Source organism: Varanus komodoensis, unplaced genomic scaffold (genome assembly GCF_004798865.1).
Source record: "Varanus komodoensis strain SLA01 unplaced genomic scaffold, ASM479886v1 scaffold31, whole genome shotgun sequence".
Lineage (NCBI taxonomy): Eukaryota > Metazoa > Chordata > Lepidosauria > Squamata > Varanidae > Varanus > Varanus komodoensis.
In genome coordinates, this window is record NW_025335780.1 from 9,605,794 (window position 1) to 9,629,364 (window position 23,571).

The window sequence follows — 23,571 nt, forward strand, 5'->3', positions numbered from 1 at the left end:
TCTTCATTGCTTTATTCTGAAAAAGGTAAATACACTGGGAAGGAGGATGTCAAGATGAAACCTTCCACCATTTTGTTTGTGGTGTACAATGTATACGTTTCAGATCAGCTAGCTTTGTGCTTCAGATCCGTCAGGTTCATAGATTTTGCTACAAGTATGCTGTCAGTTGCTGGAAATAAATAGACTGAAAAACTATGCAGCTTCTAATTTTTTTCATTTCCATTGTGTCTCATGAAGAGGATGTTATATTATTCTTGCACCAAAAGGCAAAAGAAAACTAGAGGTGGATGCTGGAAGTAGGTAAAAAGTACTAGAAGTAGAGAGCTAGCTGAGTAAATAAATGCTTAGTTGTCTTCCCACATACTTCCTGAATGTCAATTTCATAGAATCATAGAATAGGAGAGTTGGAAGGACAGGATGGCCATTGGCCATTGGGTCCAACCCCCTTCTCCATGTTAAACTCCAGGCTAAACCGTCCCTCTCAGATGGCTATCCAGTTGTGTCTTGATCGCTTCCAGCGTGGGAGAACCCATAACCTCCCTGAGTCATTGGTCTCATTGTCATACCACTCCGACAGTCAGGAAATTTTTCCTGATACCTACCCAGAATTGGGCTTCCTGTAACTTGAGCTTGTTATTCTGTGTCCTGCACTCTGGGATGATTAAGAAGAGACCCTGTCCTTCTGTGTGACAGCCTTTCAAGTCCTTGGAGAGTGCTCTCGTATCTCCCCTCAGGCTTCTCTTCTTGAGACTAACTAAAAAGGCCCAATTCTTTCAATCTCTCCTCACAGGGCTTTTTTTGAACCCCTGGATCATCCTTGTTGCCCTCCACTGAATCCTTTCCAGTTTGTCTGCATCTTTCTTAAACTTGGTGCCCAGAACTGGACACAGTACTTCAAATGGAGGCTAACCAGTGCTGAGTAAAGGGTTCACCTCATGGCATTTGGAAGTGATGCTTCTATTAATGCGGCCTAAAATAGCACTTGCCCTCCTTGCAGCCACATCACACTGTTGACTCATATTCAGCTTATGATCTACATCAGTTCGAAGATCCTTCTCAATTGCAGTATTTTTGAACCAACTATTCCTCATCTTGTAACAATGCATTTGGTTTCATTTTCCTAGGTGGAGGACTTGGCATTGTGCCTATTGAATTTCAGAGTTCTTCTGCCAGCTCCTTTATGACTCTAGGTGGAGTTCATCGGGGCCTGGAGATCTGAACTCTTTCAGTCCAATTAGATGATCCTTGAGCATTTGCCTCTCAGTCTTGAGCTGCCATCCTGCTGCTCCAGCTTCCACTTTCCCCTCATCAGGAAGGTCATAGATCTTTGGGGAGAAGACTGAGCCAAATCAGGAACTGAGCAGTTCTGCCTTTCCTTTGTCATCATTTTGCCATCCACACTGAATAGTTGAACTCCCTCTGTCACTGCCCTGTCTTTTATTCTGGACATGTTTAAAGAAGGTTCTTTTGTTGCTTTTAGCATCCCTTGCTAGCCTCAGTTCATTTCTAGCTTTAGCCTTCCTGATGGCAACCCTTCTTTTTTTTCTTTTACAACTTTTCTAACTTCTTTTATATCGTTTATATTTTTATTTATTTTATATTATTAATTTTAATTTTATATTGTTATTTGTGTATTGTATTGTGTTTTATTGTGTTGTAAGCCGCCCCAAGGCTTCGGCAAGGGGTGGCATAGAAATGTTCTAATAATAATAATAATAATAATAATAATAATAATTCTGTGCTCCCTGATTAAGCTGGTAGATCAAAAAAGCTTCCAGACTGGCAATGACTCAGTGCACCAACGTTCTAAGGTCTGTTCCTCCAAAACCTTTCCGAGGGGTCAGGGCCCCCAGTCCATGGGCTGTTGGCAGCTTGTCTGGCATTGCTGAGTTCAGAAGTCCAGAGGGGTGCCACTGGTGGTCAGTTAAGTCACTGATGTTGGTCAAGGTGGCCTCATTGCAAACGTGAGGAAGCTCAATATGCTACTGGTGCTGGAAGGCAGGTGGGCTTTCTGACCACTGTCCAACTAGCCAGTTCCCAGGAATTCCTTGTCAAGGCGTGGTTGCTTTCCCCCTCCTCTGTTAAACTAACCCAGTGTCTCTCACTCCTGAGTGTGCCCTCTTAAACAAGCATGTGCAGAGACCAACCGCACCACCAAATGGTGAACAGTGACCCTGTGCGATGTTTGGAGTGACTTGACTTTACAGGAGCTTTTTCTGCAAAACAAAACAAAACAAAACAGCACACAATTACCTAATTAGTTAGGGTAGGTGCCCATATTCACTGCTGAAATAAGGGTACTCCTCAATTCATTTGCAGCTTTACTTAAGATGAAACTGTATCTATAAAATGTGAGTGGGAAATATAGTTTGCAGATACGAACGCAACCTCATGAGCGATTAATGAAGCCAGTATGCAAACAGTGAGGGAGAAAATCTGCATTCAGGTGGAACAGTAGCATAATTAGGTTTGGGCCAAGACGGGCACCCGCTGCATGAACAGTCTGAGCGGGGACACAAAATGGTCTCCGGAGGTCATGTCATGTACCGACAGTTATTGAAATCATATTAAACAGTATGCTTTATTTTGAGTTTGGAGCAATTAGATACCTTTCCAAGATGGCAAAGGCAGCCGGACAGCCAGACTGGTACTTTTGATAGCTATCACAGTGAACCGACTGGCTGTGACCTCGCAAACTACCTTGCTCTTGCACGGCTGAGTTTGGGGAAATGAACTGCCAGTGTTTTGGAGGGCACAGGCTTGACTGGAGCAGTGCCGCTGAAAGAGGACCAGTTTAACCCCTTGCCACTAGGATCTCAATCAGTATCCCCAAGGAGAGCTATCAGGAAGGGCCGGGGTGGGATTCTGGTCAGGTGTGCAGGCAAAGGGTTACAGCCAAGTGATTGCCTGAATTTCACTGCCCCATTTTTAAAAATAAGCAACACAAGGAAAAACGACACAACAGGAAACACATCCGGCCCATGTAAGAGCCAGTGCAGCATAGCAGTTAGACTGTTGGCCTGGGACTCAGAAGATCCGGGTGCGATCCCCACTCAGCCATGCAGCTGTCTGGGTGACTTGGGGCCCATCGCTCTTTTTCAGGCCAATCAGCTTCATAGGGCTGTCATCGTGAGGCTAAAATGAAGAGGATGAGGACCTTATAAGCAGCTTGGGTTCTTATAGGAGGAAGAAAGGCAGGGTACATACGTAGCGTAACAACAATAACAATCCCCACCATCAGAGGTGGTGTTAAGGAGCGGCTTGTTAGAGTTGGAGCCCTGAAGTTTCTGAATGGAGCCCCAGATTCCTGGAGCGTCAAGTTTCATCTGCCCCATGGCTGTGCTGTCCATGAGCTCTTGTTGGAATAAAGGTGAAGGAACCTGATGTCCCCTGATCCTCAACTGGATTACTGTTTGTTGGTTTGTGTGTTTGAGCACCTGGGCTTCACCACTTGCTGCCCCTGCTTTGAATTTTTCTGCCTGGGTCCCCCCACCCCACAGAATCACACCCCCTCCTCTTTCCTGTTCATAACCCTTTCTTACAAATAGAAATGTCTTGGGTCATTTGTATAAGAAGAGAGGCATTTGTATAAGGGTGGGCTTCCAGTTCAGTCAAATCCAGAACTGAACTGGGCTGATTTGGACAGCTTTGGGAGATGTCATGAGTGGAGCAGGTGTCCTCCAAAGCAGATGGCGTCTGACTCTGCACCAAACTGTTCTGATTGGATTCAGAGGGGCAGAAAGACAACAACGTGTACCTACAATTTAATACCTTTTATCCCCAAGTGTTTCTTATAAGGGAACCACCAGGATGCAGGGAAAAGAGGGTGCATTGTTTTGTAACTGGATAACGTTTAACCACAGTGGATGGTTTCTTCAAGCCATCCCCCCATGAAGGCATGGTGGGGGGATGATGAAATTGTGTGACTCAGTGTGCAGTGTGCTTTTAAAATTCTGTATCCCTTCTTTTTCCTGCAAGGAACCCAAGACAATTTACACAACTCTCCTTGAACCTGCATCTTCCAAGCCCCACTCTAATGCTCTGGCCACTAGACTGCACTACGCCGGCTCTCTTTGCTAGTTCTCATTCCCAGAAGCCAGGATATTAAAAGAACAATTTGGTGGGGGTCTGTGGGACCTGGGAGGGTGCAGCATTGCTTGCTTGCTTGGAAAATGCTGGATGTTGAAGTCCTGTCTCTGCCGTTACATGCTCAAGTTTATCACCTTAACCCAAACCTTATTGCACTTTCTATGACTTTGGTGCTAAGCAGAAAACAAAAAAGGCCGTACGCTTTCTTTTCTGATCTATCATGCCTTGCTCTCCCCTGCACCTATCCTTCTGAAACATTCCAAATTTCTTGCCTAGGGACCCCTGCTTGACACATGTCATTTTCTCGGGGGGAGAAAACACTTTTGAATCTTTATATTCATTTAAAAAAAATTGTACTCAACTTTCTGAAATGCTGTGGGTAACTTCACTAGGGCCACCTATATGCTGCATGTGATGTTTATAAATATTGCCTACGAAAAAGCACACAGATAAACATAGTTTGGGACAACCATAAAAATTACCCTTACGTAATACTCAATGCACCGTTTCACCTGAAACTTTGCAGGCTTGATTGACCCAGAGGGGAAAACTCTCTCTGAAAATTTTATCCTGTCTTTTCCAAAATGAAAAAGTTACCATCAGTTCCTTTTCTTTAAGACAATCCAAACTATATAATGCTGCACTTGTTAGTTGGAAATTTGGCAGCACAGTCCTCTCATAAAGGGCTTCTATATCTGCAGATGCCACTGAGTTTTGACAGAAAGAATATTAGAACTGTTTGTTGATTTCCAATGCTTGTCAGTGAAAGGCAAAAGATTCAGACTTCTGAATTTTGATTTGGGTGTACACCCAAATCTTATCAGCGGAATCAGTTTGAGCAGAATTAGGCTATTTTCCAAATCACTAAACTGGGGTTCAAACTATATTTTAGGGTTGCTGTGAATTGTACACCCAAGCTATTTGGAAAGGAGCAGCCAGCAGACCGGTGGATGCATTTAAAGCGGTAAATGGACAACAGAGAGAGCTTCACATTTAAGCAACAGTGGCCTTTAAAGAGACACAATCATGCTTTGGATGTTATCAATCATTGTTCCAAAGCTTAGTCCATGATAATCTCAGTGCTCTGTTTTAAATCCTTTCTCTATTGGCCAGGCCTGGCCCTGACATTAGACATAGTGAGGCAGCTGCCTGAGGCAGCAGATGTTGAGCAGGCAGGTACTGAGCTGCTGGATGACCGAGGGCCCCTTCTTCTGTGGCCTGGCCTGTGCATGCAAAGATGTCCGGCTGCCCTCGGCTGCAGGGGAAGACACGGTCCCATCACATGTGTCTAAGAAAGAATCAAGTGGCTGCCCAGTTGGCTTCTGTAGGAAAATTTGGTGTGGGGGGAGCCACCATCTTGTCCTTCACCTCAGGCAGTGGGGAACTCTGGGAATCTGGCTATGTTTGCTGCAGCACTCGTGGAAAAGATCGGTTGGCAAATACTGATGTGGTCTGTTTCTGTAGCTTCTCCACTCATAGGACTATCATTGATTGATCAGTGGCAGCACCCGTTCTCCTAGTCATGGGAAGGATCTGGACAGAGTCCCTGTGCCTGCTTCTTAGCATAATTGGGCTGCAAAGGGAGAACTCACAGAGAAGGATTGTGCTGTTTTTCAGTTGTGCTACAACACTGCTACTGAAGGGGTCTCACCGTGCAATTGCAGACCAGTGCTGGCAAGGGAAAAGAAACAGATTTTCTGCAAAGCCAACTGGGCTAGGGAGCTACAGACGTTGAGCAGCTGAAGCAAATGATAAATGAGATTGCCTTAATTAGCAGTTGATGCTCGAAGTAAAAACCTTCAGACTGATATGCTCCCTCTATAGAATCCTATAATTCATCTCTTCTTCCCTGCTCCCTGCCTTGAGTTAATGAACCCAGAAGCCCAATGGCAGTTTAACATTGGGCTGTTTAACCTACCATTAGCCTCTAGTCAGTTCAGATGTCAAAGAGCAACATATGACTTGGCCAATCCGAAGTCACATATTTAAAAAGTCAGCAGCATGTGACCGGTGTAAAAAACAGCAAATCATGGGCAAATGACTGCCTCTAGTATATGTGGTCTGGGTCAGCATAACCAGTGCAACACTGAATCTGGTAAAAGCAACAAGAACAGATAATTTTGTGGCATGTGGTTGATGCATTTGAATAGTTAAGGTCTCAGCCTGCTACTGGTAACATTTATAAAGGTCCCACAGGGGAGGTAAGTAAGTTTTCTTCCCATGGCAGCATTACAGGTCACTACGGGGCGTATGGTGCTCAGGTATTGATAACTGTCCATCTGTCCTGACCACACTGCTATAAATTACTCTTGCAGTGTTGGACTCAACCACACAAAAGCAGAAACCACACCGCAGATGGAATGTACGAGCTGCTTCCATGTGCCAGTTAGTGTAACTGTCCTGAATAAATGCAACTTTTATCAGTTCAGACAAAACATACAACGCATGCAGCTCCCGACTCTTGGCACAAACTGTGTATGCAAGTGTATTCCATGAGAAGAAATTCAGATTTATGTCTCCTGTATTATTAAAAGTCTGAGCCAAAAAGCTTCTTCTGAATGAGAGATAGACACAACATTTACCAGTGTTATTTTGATGTGGTTAAGGAGAAAAGCAAGAATTAATTTTGCAATCAATCTGCTGATAGCATGAAATAAATAGCATGTCAGTCTTTCTAGCCTCAACCTGCTATTCTTGTCCCAAGTTACAAGAGTAACCAGTGAGCTCACTGAAAATGAACAACTTTGTCATGTTGCTATTTGCCTTAGACGGAGGCAAGTATCAGTAGTACCTATAAACCGAAATGAAATCCAGTGACCAATTTGCAAACGCTCCACAACTGGCAGACCCGTTCGGTTTACTAGGATTTGTGCTGAAGCAGTGCTTTTGAAGACTAGACTGTGATTTTCAAGGCTGCATTCCTAAAATTATGTTCAAGCTTGTTAGTTTCAGGATTGAAGCCTCAGGCTCCCTTGGCAATTTTTTTTCCAGAGCAAGTTCTTTGAGGATAAGTCTACAGCAGTTGTTTTCCCACTGGTGCTTGTCCTGGTGTGAAAGTGGGAGGGGGGAATGGGAAGGTATGCCCTCCTCCTCCGTTCTTCCAGCAATTGGATCAACCCAGTGTGAGTGACTGCTGCCTTGAAGCAAGCAGGAAAAGCAAATAAGCATGCATCAATCAGCTTTCATGCCTGCTTCTGTTGATGGGACAAACACATCATAAGCACAATATTGGGTTTGCAACTGAGAGCAAATGTGAACAAACTGGAGTAGGTTTCACAACTAAAACTAGCTTCACAGTTCCTCTAAGACACAGTTAGCAGTATATGTGTTTTTCAAAATGCAAAAGCACCAAAATAAATAAAAATCAGTCACTTAACAGGGATATTTATTTATATTTCATTTATTTCCTCTCTGTATGATTTCCATCTGGGGGAATAAATAGGCACTTCAATAAAAATATATATATTTACAGTGGCAGCCTGAATGCTAGACATCATTTAAAAGCATGGTTCTCCTACAATAGGAGGTGGCAACTACTTAGAACCCAATGCCAACATGGATTATAACAAATCCAGTGAGTATTTTGTTTTTCAATTATTCAGAGAAAATTTAATCCTGATTAAGTATCCTTGGGCAGGAATTCATGGGTAGTTGATGACTGAAACTAACATTTATTTGAAATGCTTCTGTTAATTTAATCTGTGAATATGGCTTAATTATGACTGAATCCTCAATGTAAGAGTAATGAATTATATCAGGATTAAAATTCTAGTACTGCACCACACATTCCATTTCACCTCCTTAGTTTAGGAGACACAAACCTGCATTCTTATAACTTTCATGTTGCTGTGGTTTGAATTTGCTTTAAACTGCGTCGCTAGCCCAGTACTGTTATGCTCCTGTAACATTCCTCTCAAATACAGAATGTCAAAATCAACTTGTAATTAAGCTAAAATTTGAACTCTGTCAAAACCTCAAGGCAAGAAAGTACTCTTTTATTTATTTTTTAAAAACAACAAATAAATGAGAACTACAGTTCACTGTAAACATTTTACACTGGTCTCCTGGACTTTTTACAATGTTCAAGTCATTTTAAATTTATGTGCATTTTGTTTTAAAGCAATTTTAGACCATTATTTTAATTGCAAAACCTTTCAATGCAATCAGTTTAAGTTCCTCGTTACTGAAATATGAATCTTGTTCTAATATCAAATGAGGCAGTTTTGGAGTGAAAGAACTGGATAAGAATTTGCTTTATCTTTGTCCAAAATAGTAAGACCATCACATTTGTTCGTCACTGACTTTGAAATTCACTGTATTGTCTACATTTGTTGTGACCCAGTGACAGCGAAATATTGCATTTTACTTATTCAGCAATTTCAGAAAAACCTTGTGGTAGAGTTACTGCTGAAAATAGCTGCATGCTTTCCAAGTCCATATTATTGCACCTTTATGAGTGGATCTCCCAAACACATCTCAAAAGTGATGGCGACTTTTATGCCCAGATGCTACAGTTAACGGCAATGTTACGGAGGAAAAGGAGGACACCTCCCAGTAAAGACTGTGTGAGACAAAGAGTCGATACAGCAGAACCATGGAGAACAACTGGCACAGGATGACACCTATGGTAATAATCTGAAACACGAAAAGAACGGAACAAGAGAAAAAGCGCTTTAGAAAAGAATACAATTTTACTCAACAATGCATTAAGTAGTACTGAACTTTGTCAGGAATGAATGTTTAGAGGTTCACCCTGGGTTATCAGATCTTTTAAAAACAGCTGCAAGGCTCCACAGACTTTAAAAGGTATCTATAACATACTGTCATTCAAAGAAAGGGCACCCTGACCTGGTCCTAAGTTACTCACATTTTCCTTAATTAGCTCTTTAACAAACCCCATCTCTAATGTAGCTCAACAGTGCCCCCTAGAGCACCTCTTAAATTGGCACCATGCCAGGATACTTGAAAAGACTAGATCTTATTTCTTGTTCTGCAAGATGCACCCCAAATTTGGACTCTTCCACACTATAGCTGGTCCAGTCAGAAAAAACACAAAAGTAGGATTGTTATGAAGATGGGTCTCGCCACCAACTTCAACTGAAAACAGTTTTTACTAAAAGTGAGAATTTGCTCTTGCCTTCCTAATACCATCTAACTGCAGGTCCAGATGTTTTCTTGTACACCATCCTCTCTGCAATGAACTCTGCACATGCTCTGGCAGTGAAGACATTAATCAGGTAGGCAACACATAACCAGCCCAGTTAGACAGAACTTTATTCATCTCTCTCGGGATTTTGTGTATATACTTGCTGCACACCTTTGGTTTCTTTGGCCCCTTTTTATTCCCCCCTCCCATCAATTCCGGTTGTTTAATTTGAAGTTTGGCTATGTTTTAAAAATGAGAACTATATGACTGCAAATATACTAGTACTACTGCCACCACCAAAAGCAACAATATGATTGGGCTTTAGCCACCTAATTTCCCTACATCATGAACGAACGATGGCCAAACTTTTTAAAGGCTATCAAGAAATGAACATTAGAAGAACTTTCAGACTGCAAACTTGAAGACCAGGACTGTCCGTTATGGGTTTGTGTAAGCCACTGTGGCTTTTTTTAGTTGATGGGTACATATAAAAATGCCTTAAAGAAAAACCTAGCATTGTACATGTGTAAAAAGCCTTCTGTAATTAATACTCAGTTATGAAAAGCACCTTTACTGTCTTGAATATACCTACCTTCTCTTGCTGGTAATCTCTAAACATTAGAGATATGGATACAAGACATGGATGACATAAAAACCAAAGTATACAGCCCTGGAAGAAAAAAAAACACACCCTGCCATTAGCTATTTGTCAGCACCAAATCTCACCATTAGTGGAACTTTAGTTCTCTTTTTATATTACCTGTGGAAATTCAATATTCAGTAACTGTCCAACTGCTTCCTGTATCAGGCTGCAGTAATGTATCAGGACCAAGTTGCAAAAAAACTATTTTGTAATTAAACTTTTACACAGCATTTTTACACTAGTTTACTCAGAAGTAATTCTCACTGTATTTGATAGGACTTCTTCCCATGTAAATGTGAGCACCTATGCACATTTACTTGGAAGAAAGCCCTGCTGAACTCAACATAATTTATTTCTGAGTAACATCCCTAGAATTACACTGTTACACTGAATTCACAGCTCAATTCTAGGGATGTTGAACTTTTTCCTCCAAAGTTATTGCTCCTTCAGGAGGCCCCTAAAAAGAATAATACAAGAAAATATATCAGGTGTGCATGTAAGGTACATACCTTTGTGAAGGTGATATAGAATTCTCTTTTCAGTGTACTTCTCTCAATTCGGATGATCTGGTAAAGACTGCAGCCGAGTGACAGAGCAAGGCAAATTCTCAAACCAATGAGAAGCCCACCTGCTAAACTTTGGTGTGAGTGGTAGCTGTGGTGATCAGTATCTTCAAACTGCTCCCAGATCAGTAAAATACTCTGCAAAACAGGAAGGCCACACATTCAGAAAGAGAACGTCCCTGGATGGAACTTCTTCAAATAGCTTTGCTTACATGTAACATACAGATCTGATGGGGCCACATTGTTAGCACAGGAAAAGAAAGGCAGCAAAGCCAGTTCATGGCTGAGGAGAGACTTGAACTAAGGACTTCCTCTTTCACATGTTTAGCTATTATACTGCACAAGTGTAACAACAGAAGAGAATCTTACTGAGGGATTACTAATTTTGGAAAAAGCCTATCCATCAGGAAAGATTTGGAAAATATAAACCAGAACATTCAGGACCAGGGCTTCTCAGGTGGTAAGAGGTTACCCTGTTTGCTCATTCAGCCTTCAAGCAGTTCTTCTGAAACAGTTCTGCAGTCATGTCCATCAAATGCAGGCTTTCAGCTGACACACTTTGAATGACATTCTCAATGAAGCATGAGGACAGGATGGCTCTTCTCTTCAGGTAAGGTCAACCCAGGCATTCCTTGATTATGAATGTCTCCCAACTATTGGGCAAGCTCTTGTGTGGCAAACAGCACACGGTGCAAGACAAACCTGGGTCACAACGACGATGGCAGCGATAGCAGTGGACGTGGGAGTGGAATCCCACTGGAGAGGTTTGCTCTGAGATTTCTTCATCCTGCCTATTGTCCACCCCATGCACAAACTCAGCAGTAAGTACAGCATCTGCATCTGGGAGATTATGTCACACACTAAGGAGGACAAGAATGATAACATCATTAAGTTGCATTAATTCTGGCATTAACAATGACTGCTACGTAAAATGGCTGTGTGGAGGGCTTTAACAGTCCAAGGTCTGTATAAAGTGAAGTCAGTAACAGCTTGTATATCCTTCAATAAAGCAGGCTGGAGAACATAGCCAGAGGGAATAGGAAGTGAACTGAACACTTGGGATGCATCCTGACCACCACTTAGGCCACATTGAACTTTACTTTTGTTCCTTGGTGTCACAGGATGAATCTTTCTGAACAAATGGGCTCAGCCACAAGGAGCTGAGGTCAATACGTATTTAGGGTGGTTTTTGTGAAGAACACCCTACACGGAAGATCATCACTTCTGTCATCTGGAGCTTTACTGGTGCTCTCATTTTGCTGTTAGAGGACAGCATTAGGTAAAAGGAGCACACAAGGAGGCAGCAAAAAACAAGAAAGGGACTTTGCCAATGAGGAGGAACAAACTGGTGCAGCTAAGTAGGCAAAATCAGTATTTCACCCACCCCACCCCTTTCGCCCGCTCTCTGTTAGAGGTTGCATAGTCCATCTGTCCAGTGCTGCTGCGCACACTTCCAGATTTTTTTAAGGTGATACACTATGAAAGACCATTCTGCCAGTGTCACAAAGCGCATCCCACATTTGCTTGCAACACTAGTGCATGTACTAAGCCATGCTGATCTGGAAGAAGTTTTTGCTTAAATCCACAGTCTGGTAGTACTTATGACAAACCAAGATGTCACAAAATAGTGAACAACTTTTTCACTTTTTGAGTTTGCTAGAATTCTTCATCAGGATGGTTGCTAACTGAAATTGGAGGGTGGGTGGTACACAGGGGAGAATAAAAGGGTTAGCTGGATGTTGTCAGAAGGGCAGTAGCCCAGTGGTTATGGGCAGAAATGGGTTATCAACAGCTCTGGTTAGAGACATAAGCAAACAGCAATTTTATTACAAGGGTGCTTGCTAAGCTGTCTCCAGCTATCCAGAGTATCCTCCAGGAAATACAGAAGTGCCCATAATATTTATTCTAAAATGATACAGAATTTCAACAACTGTATCCATATACTCTAACATATTTTATGTAGTTTACTGGGGGAAATTTAAAAATGTAGTTGAAATACATATAAAGGGGTGCACTCATGCTAGAAAACCTTGGAGTGGAATTGAAAAGTTTCCATGTTTAAGTTCTGTGAAAGAAATACAGTGAAGGGGTGTATGAGTTGGAACAAATGTATGCTCAAAACAGCTAGGGAAAACTCATACATTAGGCTGCTGAATCAGGAATGGATTTGCACAAGATCAGTTCTTGTAGTGAAAAGAAATCACTGGGCTCAGCATGAGTTTGGACACTGGTCTTCATTTTAACTATACAGAAGTTTCAATGCCACCTTCTCAGCCAGTATCTGGTTGGTGGATTTTGAAGTTCGAGTAAAAGACAAGGTAGATCTGGCATAAAAATATAAGAAGGGCCATGCTGGAATCAGACTAAATGCCGATATAGGTCAGCATTCTAGGCTAGATTGGGGTATGAGCATAACAACACCCTTCTACTCATGTTCCCCGAAACTGGCCTGTCATATTTCCCTGCTACCGAAGGTATTCTATAAAGCCATCTCTTTATATATAGAGAGAGCCCCCGGGCCCTGGGGTGGCATACAAGTAATAACAACCATAATAACAATGTCTGGCAGATGCCGATAGACTTCTCCTCCATTACCTTGTCTACTCTTCCTTGTGAAGCCACCCAAGTTGGTGGTCATCAGTGCAACTTGCAATACTGTGCTAACAGTGTGTTGTGTGAAGAAAATGGAAGAGTCCCCCCTGTGGCCTATAAAGGAGGATGAATTTTGTGAAGTGGTGTGTTTTAATGTATTGTTGTTTGCCACCCATGCAAACTTATCTTGAGTCCCCACAGTGTTGCTTTTGAGTAGATGTGCACAAAATGCCACATTCAGACATCGTTTTGAGTAAGCATGTTCCATGCAAGGGCAGGGCTCGGGGTGGGCCTTAAATCCTTTATTCAATATATAAAATAGCACTGATTTTACAATGCATCCCACCTTCCATGCTATGCAAAACATATTAACAATCAGGAAATGTGCTTCTGTACGCCAATGTCTAGATTTCTTATCAGTTGAAAGCTTTAAAATATACTTACATTCTGCAAGGCTTCCCATAAAAGGTGTTCCTACTCCATTTTTAGAGTAACTAATAAAACATGAACAAAAAGCTGCAATGAATAAGCAGTTAGTTTGAATTACTTATTAAAAGGAATGACTGTCAGGAAAACTCTGAACACTTCATGCAGTATAATTATAGACACTAGTATCTCTAGATATTAAAAAAAATCAATTTGTAAAAGCTTTATGAAAGAAATCACACCAAAATAAGCAGGAGCTGCTCCCACAGCCCCTCCCATTAATAATAAGGGGGAAATTGGGCAGTATCCAATGCTATGCCAATGCTAGTCCAAAGCAAAGCTAGTATGTCGTTAGTCCTTGCTAGAGGAAAGGCAAAAGGGGCAACATCACCATATTTTCCTTTGCCTAGCAAGCAATAATAACATTGCACTAGCATTCATTTGCGCTGGTATAACACTAGTGCTAGGAAAGCACTGAATACTGCCATATGCAACTCTCCCTGTATTTGCTTATGTTACCCAATCAGGAGGCAGAATTCTGCTATTATTATGCAAAACCCGAACTTCCCTGGGACATAATTTTAACTGTTTAAAAAGTGGAATGTACAAAGTACTTTCTGTAGTAGAACACAAACTTAAGAGGAACCACTGACGCAAATGACACTGAGGGGATCCCATATTCATTCTTTCCTCCCCCCTTTTCCCAAGTCCTCTCCTTTTCTTTTGCCCCTCCTCTCGAATCTGAAGATTAACTATTAAATTGTTTCCGTTTGCATTGTTTGGGTAGGCATGGGGAAAAGCTGTATGAAAATATTTAATAAAATAAGATTTTTAAAAATCAGGAATGTACATCCTAACAATGTTCTTTCTGTCTGAATTTGTGTGTGCTTTTTGTACATAAATAGGAAAAAGGAATAACAACAGAGGTAACAGTACCTATTAAAGTATGCCTAAGCTTCTGGAAAGTTCAAGGAAAGATGTAAGAAAGACTTCTGTCTGAGATCAGGGAGAGTCACAGTCAGAAGCAGTAGACCCAATAGTGTGAATCAACAGGGTACCTTTGGAAGTGCACAGGGTGATGTTCCCTGACCAGCATTTTACATTTACCTGGAAAAATGCAGATAGTTTGCAAAAGCAGAAGCAGCCTGCAGCAGCAAAACCGTGGAGAGCACTTTCAATACTGTGTGCATAGGTCCTCCTTTCTTAATAGTTTGCCACAGCGACTGAGCATATATGCAAGCAGCGACAAAGTATGCCAGGACAAGCAGGAAGAAGAATTCATGTAGGCCTGCAAAAAGGATTAGTTCTTCATAGTCATACTCTTCCATTTAAAAATCCAACAATTTCTAAAGTGACTTCAAAAATAAAAGCAAAAGCAAATGTAGCAATAACAAAGTCACCTAGCAGCCGCCTGTACAGATAAAATCCCAGTTAAGAACACAAATCTAAGTAGATTTTTAAGCTTGGAAGCACAACAAACTCCATGGCAACAGAGAGTTTGAGTTACGGTCCCACTATAGATTAGACCTGTTTCCATCCAAACCTGGGGATGGGTCTCCAAACAGCTGTTAAGGAACAGCAGTTCCTGCTCAGGGTGTGCCCCCTAGAGTACCCAGGCCCATATATCATTGAATTATACACACTTTCCGAGAGAGTTACTACTTTAGTAAAACACAGGCTGGGGATTCTATATAATTAGAACAGACAATGAAATCCACTTCTTTCCCGATTTTAAGGACTATGCCATTATAAATATTCACAAAAACAGCATAGCAGCACTGAACTGCTGATATAACATGGTGCTGGTTTGCTCTAAACACCTTCATGTCAACATCATTGAGGGACACTGTTCTTCAAGAACTTTGCAGCCAAAGGATTTGAATAACGTGATTAGGACATGATCGAAAACCATCATACTTTTGAACTACCTTTTGAAAGGAAAAATCATGTCATTTCAGAAAATTCATAAACTGAATGTCTCTGTCCAGAATTGTGCAAATGCAGTTCTGGAATCCATGACCAGGACACTGACAGGGTGAGAGTGGACTTGCGATTAAAGCATTATATGCTTGTCTCGAGGATATGATGTTTGTGAACAATGTGTGCAACTCATGGTTGTCTCTAGATCAGTGCTTCTTAGTCAACTGCCTGAGCCCAGTGGTTGTCATACCTTTCCCCAGAGACTACCTGAAGACTACAGACCACTGATTAATCTTTTTTTTTGGATCTACAAACCAAAGCAACAGGTAACATATATTGTGACTCCCATATTCTTGCCTTTCTAATGTGATTATGAGCCTGTTTCTTTGTTAAGATAGATGTAACGCTTATCAGCTTTAGCCATAGGTCAGGTCTATTCTGGTTCCGGTTTGTATCCAGTATTAGTCTAAGCTAAATCCCATTCAAAGAAAAGAGTCAACTTTAAGTAGTGTGAACATCAGATATATGCCTTGGTACTGGACTGGAGGACAGAAAGTGGAGAATATCCTGCCTTGCACAGGTACAAACAGTCTCACTCTCTGCTGCTGAAATAGTAAATTGTATGCAGAGCCAACTATTCTCTATCATTCTGCAGCTTTCTCATGGATGACCAATGGTACATGGACCACAGCTTGGAAATCCCTGCATGAGCAATAGAAAAAAATATTGACTGACTGGGATGTCAAAACCACACAAGTGATAAGTGATATAATAGTATGAATTTGAGTAGCTTATTAGCAGCAGTTTGGAAGTCTTATGCTAGCCTTTTCTTTTCTGTCTCTCAAAGGACTCTCCAAGTCTGACCACATCCCTAAAGAAGTGCAGACAGCTGCTAATGAAAGAACAGCAGCCTCCCTTTTGCCTCCCACTATGTATCATGTTTGGATGAGACTAACATCTACCCCAAGGAGAGAAACATAAAGCCACATGCTTCATCCACTATTAACGAGCATTTAAGCCACGATGCATGAGCAAAATGTTGTTGCTTCTTAATGTTATAATTCTGAGTATCAGCACTGGGAGTAATTCCACTGAAATCAACGGTACTTACTTATGAATAAAGATGCATTTGATTGCAGTATAAGGATCATTTCCATTTATTATTATGCCTGTTTGTCTCATGATAAAAACAAATGTTTGCAGCACATTTGCTGCCCATGACAATCCCAGTGTTTTAAACAGCCCCTATATACGTTTGCTGGCAGACGTGTCTGACTATTAGATTATGATGCATGTGCTGCATATACCTTTTTTCCATTGTGCAAAAGAGGTTCCACATTTTTGGAAAATTCATGGAAACCTGAGCCCTTGACTAAGGAAGATTTTACTATGACAAAATGTAAGAGGCCCTACAACGGATACATGTTGTATGTCTGTCTTACCACTAGATGTCACTGCTGCAATACTTAAATGCAGGATATGGAGTTCGTGTTCTCTGCACATTAGCCAGTATTGTGTCACGTGAAGGAAGGGTCCTGAGTTTTCTAAGTCAGATATTTTCTTCTCTTATCTTGTTGTCTAGAATGTGTTACTGTCAAAAGTAGCCATTTACACTATTCATTCTTAATTCAATCAATAACATCAGAATAGCTAAACAACTATTTTTCCCTTAAAGTTGTGTTAATAATTGGAACAAAGATGCCAAAATTATTTGGCTACTATTAATGAGTAACTAGATTGTACATGATGCCATAAGTGCAATGACTCCAAGTCCATACTCAAATATAATGTTAACTACATATATAAATAGAGATTTATTTCTCTAAAACATCTGGTTATATAAATGGAACCAATATTCTAGGTAACTGTCAACTGATTGTAATAAAATGATTGTAATAAAAGGACAGGAGACGGGGAATGCATACGGGCTAATTAAAGCAAACAGACAAGCAATATAATTATTACTAATGCATTGCATTTATATCTCACCTTTTTTTCCTCTTGCAAGTAAACAAAGGCAGTTTAATAGTTCTCTACTCATTTTATCTTCACAACAAACACCCTATGAGATAGGTTAGGCTGAGACTAGCTAGGGAGTTTCAAGTTTGTATTGGAACTAGAATTCAGATCTCCTAGGTCCCAGACCAACACTCTAACCATCACAACACACCCACTCTCATTCAAAAGCCATCATTGTATGGATTGTTTGCATTTCCCGTGCAAGTTGTGTTCTCTCTTCCTCCTCTTCCTCCTACAGATAATAGGGTATCAAAACAAACACTTTCCAAAATGGAAATTCTTCATATGGCATTCAATTGCAGCTTTATGCTTTTTCCCACCATGTCAAGAAAAACATCTTACCGGATTCTCCTGCACTAAAGTGATCCACTGGATTCCCCTCTGCGTCTGGGTTTAGTAACATCATTTCAAACTCAACATCCTCAGATTCGGAGTTCTCATAAGTCTCTGCACAGGTAAACTTGTCAACATAAAAAGCAACCCATGTGTCTGGATATGGAACTTGGGACACCGTCACATTTTGTTCCGTGGCATTCATGTTCACTTAAAAAAGAAACAGACTAAATTGGTAAATTCAAAAAACCTTTTTTTTTTATAGGAATATGAAACAAAGCAGAGAACTTTTCAGTTTGGAAATGGCTAGCACTTTTTTGCTATATATACATACAACAAATTACTGAGATCAGTTCTACTTCTCTGTAATGTATCTATATAAAGCGTACACTTCTTACTCTGTTAAATTTTCGAGCAAGTGTGTGTGCATGTGCACCCCTTGAAAACCAAGTGGTACAATCCATCTCAAGTATTACATGTCTACTCAGAAACAAGGACCATGCTTTCACTTGGGTTTAAATGGATATGGGATTACGGCTTCAATTACCTTTGATTTCCCTGAGAAAAAGATAAGTATGTGCTTAACAAATCGACTGCAATCAATGGGATTTAAAGCTGCTAAAGGGAGGTTAGGTTGAGATCACAATGTGTGGTCCAACTGAAATAGTGCTTCAGTGGCATTCCTGCCCCCCCTTTCCTATCTCAACCACAGAGCATGTGCTAACACACAATACTGAAGGGATGATTTTGAGATCTATTGGATTAAATGACATAGTTAATTATGGATACTAATGCTGTATTGCTTTTTTAATTGTCAAGTTTCTGAATCATAATCTGCTCTTCTGAAACTGTGATCAATATACAATTAAGTGAGATCTTGTAATCATTTTCTTTGATACTTTTGTACCTAAAGTAGTCGGGTTCCACAAAAGTGTTACTAGGCTTGAGTACCTGAATTCCTGGCTTCATTTCCAGTCAGCTTATAATTGGATGGCGGTGGGGTAAGAAGATGAGGAGGAAGCCCCCCTGCAAGGAAATGACATCGCATGCTTCTTCTATGGTAGCTTAATTTATCAACTGAAACATGAACACTCAAGATATTCAAAGAGAAAGAGCTAATTACACAATTAAGCGATGAAAACAAACTGCTTTTTAAATCAGTTACAAGGAAAGCAGTTCAGTCTTTAATTAATCTGAAGAGAGGAAAAAATTAGGGGAGGTGAAGAGAAGCAAATAGGATCATTTTAGAAAAAGCAACTAAACGCAGCACAGAGTGCAAGAAGCAAGGCCCGATATGTGGCACAAAGGCTATAATCTTATAGTCACTTAGTTCTGAGTAGACACGTATAGCGCTGCACTGACGCGTGTTTAGAAATGCAGTTTTATTCATTTAAGTTAAAAGGAAGCCTGCCATTATATACTCTGACCCTCAGTGTTTAACACTGAGAGCTTTGAAGTATACACATTATCATTTTTTATCTAAAGGAACAAAGCTGCAATTGTAAATGTACCCTCAAAGCTGTTGTATTATTGAAAGGGTTCCATCCTAAAAGGCAAACTAAAATTAATTTTAAATAGAGTATTTGTAACTGATAGTCTAAATCAGTATTATATCTCCATATTTATTCCTAAAAAAGACTAGATACCAATACTGGCTTGGATACAAATTAACATACAGCACAGTCCTAATGAGCCGACCATCTTTAAACAGAAAAACCATCCAAATTCTTGCCAGTAAGAGCCAAGCAGAGTGGATGGATTGGCAGAAGTGTGTTCACTTCCCATTCAGTCGTAAAAGCATTTCTAGCAAAATGGGCCTCTGAAAATTATCCTGCGAATGGGCAACAGGGAGTCCCTGCTCCCCTTTCCTTGGCTCCCTGCTTCCCTCCCCATGGAGCTTTCCACAGCAGCTGGGAGGAAATACATCAATTTCCCTGGATGGCTGGGTGGAGAAAAAAGAGGCCTGTGCGCTGTCTTACAACCCTTGGGACCATAGCATGGCAATCTTTAGGAAGTTCATGAAAACACGGTTTCCAGTCTTTTCCCTCAGCAGCCTCCCAATTTGTTTCAGAACTTTCAGAGAGGATTTTCAGGGCTCATAAATGACTGCAGGGGAGAGGAAGGCAGGTGGGAAATTTGCTTTCCATCAACTGCCTTAACTTCTCTTTTTCCACAAATAAAAAACGTTTACTTTGATGAAGACCTATGCAAACATCGATGCTTCCCAAAGGAAAATGGGCATGATGGATGCCCAGGGGCTAAATTAATAGCATGTGTAGTATATGAGACTGTAGAACATGTTTACTGATCATGTGGCTATGAACACTTGCAATCGCCAATGTCTGATGGGTGAATACATTTATAAGCACTTTAACTCTTCTTAGTTTTTTTAAAATCCTAAACCTATTTACACAGATAAACTGAAGTATTTAAGGAAGCTATGATCTCACTCAGTATATTTAGAACCAATTCTTCCCAATGAAACTCACTTATCAACTGGGCTTTAGACAATTTTTCTTTACAACTGTATTCCTGGTTGCTTTCTTGTAGCTTTAGCCATTCCTTAGCTTGAAACAGGTGAAGCTTCGCTTCTTTTTCGACAGCTGTTGCTACGTTGTTGATTCTGACATACAGAAGAGCACAATCACCTTGATATTTAAAAAGAAGTCAAATTCTGTTACACAGATCAAAACAGAAACAAGAAAAAAATATTACCAAGAAACCTCTTAAGTCTGGCATTAGTGGCTCTTAATACAAATTATTACCAAATCATCATTGTTCTATCAGTATTTTAGTTTAATTATCGCTTTGTAAGCCACCAGCATTATTTCCCAACTGACACCCATACACAAGATATCCAGGAGAGAGAAAATGCTATGCAAGGAGTTTCCATACAGTCTTACACTGAAATAAATATCTTGTCAAATTAAGTTTCATTTCAAAAGCATGTTTAGGTTTATATAGGTACTGAAGCTTCCTTCTCAAGGTTTCCTGTCCGCAAGTGCAAAATGGGCCACTATGAAACTGTATAATTCACCCCAGTCTTCTAAAATTTAAACTATTTCTGCTAGGATGGCTATTTAAATAATGATGTCATTATTTAAATAACATACTAAAACTCTTGGAGGCAAGATTCTCAGATCAAAGACCTCGCTTACATTTTTCTTTCTGCAATACAGCTGCCAGATGTGTTTCTTTAAAACAAACCCACCCACACCACACTACCAGAAGTAAATCTTGTCAGATAATAACTCTAGTTTTGTTACTTATTGTAGCAATTTTTCCTAGATCAAGTATAATTCACCCGAAAATAGTGCGCATCCTCTGAACACTGTAAAAGGCCAACATCAACACTGAAACAATCTTCAATAGCAGATGTCGTTAATGTTTTGGGGAACAGGAGGTTGCATGGAGAGGGCATTCTTAAAGGGTTGTTGGTACCGTGGAGCAGTGTCATAAATTTGTGGAATATGACATAGATGCATGCAGGCAGCCATTCAAAGCTAGAGACAACTGCCAATTCTATTTGAAGTTATGGGGATAAATGAGAAAGAGGAGTGATAGCTTATCTCACAGGTGTGAAAAAGACTGGCATTTTTCTGTAGTGAAATGCTCATGGGAATTAACATCTGAAGTGGAACATATGGGAGACTGCAGTAAGTGCTTTTGGAAGCAGGAAGATACCTTTTGGTAATTGTGAAAGTAGCCACTACGATCTTCCACAAGGCCCATTCAGAGCCATAAATGTATACATTAAAAAAGACATCTTCAGGAGCCTAAGAAAAACCATGACATTTGTGCGCACCATTTAAGCACTGGAAAATAATGTGCTTCCCACTTTTAGAGATAGTATTTTATTGAAAAGGGTCTTTATGCAGAGTGGGTTGATTAAATCTAGTCTGTCAATTAAGACTTGCTTAACTGGATGACTCTCCTGTTGTCAGGGCACCTGAGACTCGGGGGCAGATGACAGGATGAGGAAGGGCAGATCTCCCCGGCATCTGCGAGGGACAGTGCATGTGGTCCAGGCCAAAGCAGGCTTGCAGCCTGACCGGCACGGTGCGCGTGGATGTCCACAGCAATACTTTCCAAGCGAAGCAGAAACTCGGCAGGCCCTCTTCCTGCTGCCCCCTCCTCACGCGGAGATGCCAGCCCTTCCCCAAAGCGGCCAGTCTTGCGCGCACCGACACGAGAGCAGGTCCCAGTGGACACGGCGAGTCTTACTCCGGAGTAAGCCTGCACGGGAAGGGCTGCAGGGTTTACAGCTCCCCTGCCTGGCAGATTTCCATGGGGTGAGCCCCATGGAAATCCGTAGGGATGACTTCCGAGTAAACTGGCATCGCCCGAGCACCAACTCCCCTCTCCTCGGATCGAACGGCCGCACAAGAGGACAAGCCCGAGGAGGCCTTACCGTGGAACTGGAACTGCGCCACTACCTGGCCAGCCCGGGCCCTGGCGCTGGAGAAGCCCCCCTGCACCGTCTTCGCCTGCGCGCAGGCCCCGCTCCACAGAGCCACCCAGGCGAGCCACAGAGGCCGCTCCCGCCCCATCGCCGCTCCGCGCCGCCGCGCTCCGGTCACCTCCTTCCCATCCCGACCACGTCTGCAGCTCTGCAGCGCCAGCTGGAGCTGGGCGGAGCTACCGGCAGCCAATGGGAACCCGCTCGACCGGAAGCTCAGCCACTGAGCGTCCGCAAAGAGGGGGTGGGCGGGGACATACCTCGGCCAGGACCACCTCCCCGAGGAGGCCAGGTTGCTACCCGGCGTAGAGAGGCCGTTGCTAGGAAATGAGCCCTCCAATCGCCCGCGCCAGTCCGGCGGTGGGCGGGGAAAGAGAGGAGGCGGCGAATGGCCGGGCCTCTTTTTTGCTTGACAGACACGAGAAGCGACCCGTGCGGGAAGGGCGGGATCGCCACGAGCGTTCGAAGCGAGGAGGGCAGCGGCGTGGGAGCGCGGGGATCGCCCAGGCGGCCCCGGTTCGCGGCGGGAGGGGTCGCGGCGCCTGGGACTCGCTGCGGGCTCGCCTGGCCTCTCCCTCGCGCGGCGGGACTCGTGAGCGAGCGGGTGCCTTTCGCCGAAAGGAATCCTTGTTGTCCTGCTGGCCGTCGGAGGGGTGGGGACCGGCAGGGAAAGCAGGAAGAAGGGGAGGGAAAAGCGAAAGCGCAGTCCTACTACTCCGAAGTTCAGTGCTGGCGACATTCAGCGGGACCTGTTTCCGGGCATGTGTGCGCACGATGCAGGCGAAGTGCCCAGTAAGACTTGGCCATCCCCAGAAAAGCAGCGAACAGGGTGGGCTGATCCATGACAAAAAACATTTTTGGTGGAAGCAACCCGTGTTTGGTCTTCCCCAAGTTGCAGATGCTTAACCCGGGAAGCCCGGAGAGCGACATCTTCCTCAGGATGCTTAGGCTTTGCTAGAGCGCCCTCTCCGCTGTGCAGCGCATCCCACTATTTTTAGCTATCTCTTCCTAATGGGGAAACTGTGGGATTCACTTCCATGAGATGCAGTGTTGGCCCACAGTCCGGATGGCTTTAAAAAGTGCTTGCACACCTTCAAGGAGTACAGGGCTATGTGCGGTTGTTAGGCTAAATGCCACCTCCCGTACGGCAGGCTGTGTACACCAGTCGCTGGGGAACTTGGGGGCAAGACGGTTGTTGCACTCCTGCTCTGCTTGTTGGTTTCCCACGGGCACCTGGTTAAGGCAGAGTGTAAACCGAATGCTGGGCTAGATGGCTCCTTGGTCTCATCCACCATGGCTCTTCCTATGTTCTTTGTGGGCATAGGGTTTTTTTGCTCGATAGACACTTGCTAGACATAATAGTTTCTCACTGCCTCTGGGG

General features: G+C 42.4%; 1 protein-coding gene across 2 annotated transcripts; it reads right to left on the reverse strand.

The window, feature by feature from the left end:
- Positions 1-8,063: 8,063 nt before the first annotated feature.
- GPR180 (G protein-coupled receptor 180) lies at positions 8,064-22,282 on the reverse strand. 2 transcript variants are annotated; one of them, XM_044437869.1, is made up of 10 exons: positions 22,143-22,282; positions 20,221-20,379; positions 18,683-18,757; positions 17,741-17,941; positions 14,567-14,747; positions 13,478-13,527; positions 11,144-11,301; positions 10,388-10,579; positions 9,828-9,905; positions 8,064-8,724 (listed from the first exon to the last, which is right to left on the reverse strand). In XM_044437869.1, exons 1-10 carry the CDS (start codon positions 22,279-22,281, stop codon positions 8,566-8,568), a joined length of 1,392 nt encoding a protein of 463 aa, XP_044293804.1. In that variant the 5' UTR covers position 22,282; the 3' UTR covers positions 8,064-8,565. The 2 variants fall into 2 exon arrangements, with proteins under 2 accessions (XP_044293804.1, XP_044293805.1); XM_044437870.1 differs by lacking the exon at positions 18,683-18,757.
- Between the last annotated feature and the right edge of the window lie 1,289 nt (positions 22,283-23,571).

Coding starts and splice junctions, on each gene's coding strand:
- GPR180 (XM_044437869.1), bottom strand. CDS start 22,281: ATGGGGCGGGAGCGGCCTCTGTGGCTCGCCTGGGTGGCTCTGTGGAGC. Junction 17,942..18,682: donor AAATGAAGCCAGGAATTCAG/GTACTCAAGCCT, acceptor TTCTTTTTTAAG/TGAACATGAATGCCACGGAA. Junction 8,725..9,827: donor GAGATTACCAGCAAGAGAAG/GTAGGTATATTC, acceptor TTCGTGTTTCAG/ATTATTACCATAGGTGTCAT.